Source organism: Octopus sinensis, linkage group LG8, assembly GCF_006345805.1.
Source record: "Octopus sinensis linkage group LG8, ASM634580v1, whole genome shotgun sequence".
Lineage (NCBI taxonomy): Eukaryota > Metazoa > Mollusca > Cephalopoda > Octopoda > Octopodidae > Octopus > Octopus sinensis.
The window spans coordinates 88,934,694-88,939,876 of record NC_043004.1 but is presented as its reverse complement, the minus strand read 5'-3'; the positions used below and the strand labels follow the sequence as shown (position 1 = coordinate 88,939,876).

The 5,183-nt window shown below is 31.8% G+C and overlaps 1 protein-coding gene across 1 annotated transcript in view; it reads right to left on the bottom strand.

Annotated features, from left to right (window-relative positions):
• Positions 1 to 3,609: 3,609 nt before the first annotated feature.
• LOC115214976 (gamma-aminobutyric acid receptor alpha-like) overlaps positions 3,610 to 5,183 on the bottom strand; it is a 679,148-nt gene continuing 677,574 nt past the window's right edge. Inside the window, exon 12 of the mRNA XM_029784076.2 lies at positions 3,610 to 4,822. Within this exon, the coding sequence (XP_029639936.1) occupies positions 4,559 to 4,822 (264 nt within the window). The 3' untranslated portion in view covers positions 3,610 to 4,558. The remainder of the gene's footprint in view (positions 4,823 to 5,183) is intronic.

Here is a 5,183-nt window from a genome sequence, read left to right as displayed (position 1 = left end):
ACTACAGATCCAATCTATCACTGGAACTGTAAAGATTTGTAAAACTTTCTAGTAATGATGATAATAATAATAATAATAATAATAATAATAATAATAATAATAATAATAATAATAATAATGATAATAATAATAATAACAACGATAGTAATCTATATATATATAAATGGGAATGTGTGTGTCTGTCTGTCTGTGTGAATCCCTAAAACTTGAGAACTACACAACCGATTTCATTCAAATTTTACACATGTCTTACTTAGGGTCCATGTAGTGTCATGGGCAAAAAAATGTTTAACATCTTGCCTAGGGCGAGCCCACAGCAATATCATATCTTCTCCACTATTTCAGTATTACGTGTTAAAAGTGAAACAAAAACATCTCTCTATTGTAATGTCGGATACTTTCACTTTAATTCTGAAACTATTAAAGTCAAATTATTATATAAGAGGGATGAACCATAACAGTGGACATCCATTTTGCTAGAAGAAGATCCGCTACGGTCTTATTTGCAACACCACTGGTTTTCAATTCATATTAATCAAATTAATATTCAATTTCTCACCCTTATTATTTTAAATTTAAATTTACATGTATATATATATATAATATATATATATATATCTATATATATATATAATATATATATATATATATTATATTATATATATATATATATATATATATATATATATATATATACATATAGATGTATAGATACAGATGTATATATATGGATGTATATCTATATATATAAAACTGAGAATGTCTGTCTGCCTGTCTGTGTGAATGCCTAAAACTTGAGAAGTACACAACCAATTTCATTCAGCGTGATTTGAACTCAGGATGAAAACAACCGGAAGAAATACTGCTAAGTATTTTGTCACATGCTCTAACGATTCTGCCTTTTATTATTTCCGATTTAAGCACAAGGCGAGCAATTTTGAAGTGAGCAGGTTTAGCTCTTTGCATCAACCCCGGTACTTGACTAGTACTATATTTTATCGACCCCGGAGGGATAAAAGGCTAAGTTGAAATTGGCAGGATTTCAATTCAAAATATAAAAAGCTGGGATAAATATCGCTAGTTTTTTTCCAGCATTCTATCGATACTCCCAACCCCATGTCCTAATAATGATGATGATGATGATGATAAATAATAATAATAATATCTGGATCCTCGACACTACACAAATCCAAAAAATAGCTCTGCTAGGAACAACCCACATCCTACGCATGACACTATCAATTCAAAAATACAACCTAAACAAAATCCACAAACACAAGACAGATCCTATACAGCAAATATTCAATGAAATAAAGTACCACTGGCAGACCAAGTAACCAACGCATTATACACACAACACACAATACAAACACTAATACAACAAAAAAGACTGCACCACACCTTATAAATAATAATAATAGTAATAATAATAATAATAATAATAATAATGATGATGATGATAATAATAATAATAATAATAATAATAATAATAATAAATAATAATAATGATAATAATAATAATAAAAGAAACTGACGCAGTACAACACCAGGAAGAATTTGCACGCACCCAACAACAAAAAAGAACACAAAATGCTGCAATATGGAGGTGTAACAGGTGATGCAGAAGAAATTTGCCTGAAACTACCAAATGTTGAACACAATAATAATAATAATAATAATAATAATAATAATAATAATAATAATAATAATAACAATAATAACTCTTTTTGCTATTGACACAAGGGCTGACGTTTTGAGAGGGGGGGACTAGTCATTACATCGACCCTCCCCCTCAGTACTTAACTGGTACTTATATCATCGATCCCGAAAGGATGAAAGACAAAATCGACCTCGGCGGCATTTGAACGTCTTAATAATAATAATAATAATAATAATAATAAATAATAATAATAATAATAATAATGGGCTACTGCAAATATTCTGCTCAATACCACAGATTTGCTTGTCAGTTGTTTGACCTTAACCAGTTGAGCATGTCCCTTAGTGGCTGACGATATGTGCATCTCTGATCATGAGCAGAAGTAGTGGAGGAGCATCATAGCCATGTGTTGAGAGGGATTCTTTGGGGTTTGGATAATTCACCTCTGGAAACATGGGTGGTTTTTTCAACATCCTTAAACAACCCTTATTCAGGGACCATTTGAGCGGGATGGGCTACTCAACCTGAAGAAAATTCTAACTGGGCCCCACGTGCAAGGTCATGTGCTGTTTATCTTGATATGAGATCACCATGTCGCGCACATATGGTTGTGATGCCTGTGCCTGGTGTACCCTTATCAGACGGGTAGTCATGATGGTTATATTGGGCTTCGTATATTTTACCCCAGTGTCACTTTGATGGCATGCACTGCTCTCTCACTCAATAATAATAATAATAATAATAATAATAATAATAATAATAATAATAATAATAATAATAATAATCCTTTCTACTAAAGGCACAAGGCCCGAAATTTTGCGGGGAGGGGAGTAGTCGATCACATCAACCCCACTATTTTACTGGAACTTAATTTATCGACCTCGAAAGGCTGAAAGGCAAAGTCGATCTCGGCGGAATTTGAACTCAGAACGTAGCGACGGGCGATATACCGCTAAGCATTTCGTCTAGCGTCCTAACGATTCTGCCAGCTCGCCCCTTATTTTGGAGAGGAGATAATCGATTAGATCGACCCCAGTGTTTCACTGGTACTTAATTTATCGACCCCGAAAGGATGAAAGGAAAAGTCGACCACAGTGGAATTTGAACTCAGAGCATGAAGACAGACGATATGCTGCTCAGCATTTTGCCCGGAATGCTAACGATTCTGTCAGCTCGCCACCTTAATAATAATAATAAAAATAAAAATAATAATAATAATAATAATAATAATAATAATAATAATAATGAAAATAAAAATAATAGCAATTATAGTTATTTCATTTGTGTTTCAATACAAGGATAGTTTGTAAATGATAGAATAGAGGTGATAGGATATAACCACTATATGATCGGTATTTGGTTTGTTAGCTCCATCAGAATATAAACCAAGGATATATCGTAACGGAATTTCACTTTCTGAAGACTGGATTAGAAAAAGTTTAGCTTGATTACTCACCATGCATGTGAAATCACCCATTATACTAAAAATATAATAGCGATGTATATGTGTGTGTGTGCCTAATCTAACATATGTATATATATTATATTTATATATATATATATATATAATATATATTATATACATAGGCGAAGAGAGAGAGAGAGAGAGAGAGAGAGGAGAAAGAGAAAGAGGGAGAGAGAGAAAGATCTTTTAAGTTTGAACACAAAGTATAATGCGAGTCAAACATTCGCTGCGGGTCAATGCTTTAAGGACCGAAATGGAAACATTTATTTCCGCTTTTGATGTTTTATTGAACACAACCTTCTTTTGTCTGCCATTTTGGATTTGCTAAAATAGCCGCCTTAACAAAACAGTTCAGGCGTAGTTAAAGGACAACTGGGATGGAAATAACTCCTTACTGATACTATGAAGGAGGAAGGGAGTAAATAGCAAAGCGTCTTTCCCTTTTCCTGATAGAGAACTAAATACACCTGAACTAAGCTGACAGTTTTTTTTAACATTTAAAATAGCAGACAAGGCAGGTTAAGTAAAAATGGCGTCCATTATTTTTCTTTTTATAAATGAATGCTCAACAAATACATGAGATTGATCATGGATATTTTAAAATTCTGTTGTTTTTTTTTTAAAAAAAGGTACTGTCCATAAAAAGAGGACATAACCGGGTAAAACTAGACATATCAAATTTGAAAGCATACCGAAGCATACGTTAGCATATATACACTAGAGGAACAGAAAGAAAAAAAGTTTAACTGATATTATGTAATACATCAGTTATTGTTGATTTCTCACTTCGCAGTTTAAAAATAGATTTTAATTTCTTGTTCATGGAAATTTGATTAAGACTGAAATTATTTGTTTATAATACCAAAATATTATGTTACTTGTTACGTGTATGTATGTTTGTATTAGTTTGTGCTTTATGAGGCAGCGTATATTATATTCTATATTTGCAACGGATTGTGTTTATTCTAATTATTAATCTTCGAAATAAAATCTCTCTATTATTTCATTTTCATTTTCATTTGCTGAATTTTCAGCAGACTGGTTTTATTTTGTGTATAACCATTGTTATTCGGTTTTATTTCTGTGTAGTTGAGACGCATGTTTCTTTTTTTTTTCTTTTTAATATTAAATCTCAAAAACTTGTAGACTTATTCAAAATCTACTGGGCGGAAATATCGCCTCATGAAATCGAGTGGATACTTTTCGACAAGGAATATTTAAACAAAAAAATGATATATTTTAAGTTTTGTCCACAAGCCATATTTCTCGATTTCACTGAACATTTTCATTCGTAATCTTTATAAATTTAAGAGTACACCATCTAACCAATAGAGGAGGAGGAGAAGAGTAAAGAATGAATGAATTAATTAATAAATAAATCAATTAATAAATAATATAAAAATAATCAGGTGAAATAAAGCGTTTGTTACAACTCACACCCAATAAACTATCCAATAGACCATATTGAAAATTAGAAATGTTATGGGAAAGGCAACTCTAAATACTCTGTCCACCTGGCTCACACTGTTCATTGGTTGGTTACCTCTTGGGTGACTTCTGCCACTGTAGTTTCGAGTTCCGGTGACACAGTCCCACATTTTGTAGAAACACCGCAAAGGTCTTCGGTGGGAATTCGCATAAGCAGCATTGTCAGTTACCCAAAGATCACCGTTACTTCGACCACGGCCAGTTATTTCCTGAAAAAAAAAAAAAAATTTGTAAAAATAATGAGAGAAAAATAAAAGCAAAATTATATTGAAAGATGAAATCTAGAACGAATGTCATTTCATTCGATATTCATAACATTGGTGTTTTCAAGAAAATGTAAAAACTGGAATAAATCACGTTTTGTTGTAAAAAAAAAGAGAAAAAACAAGAAAAAAGAAAAGAAACTTCATAGTTAAAGTTTTACTTTCAATTCTACGAAAAGTTATATTTCAAAGAACAGGTTAATCGTACTATTACATTTTCTTAAAAATATATCTTGAAGCGGAAGATTTTTTGTGTCTAGAGAAAATAACACTAAGAGCAGTGCTTGTGTTAAATGGGGGTTAACAT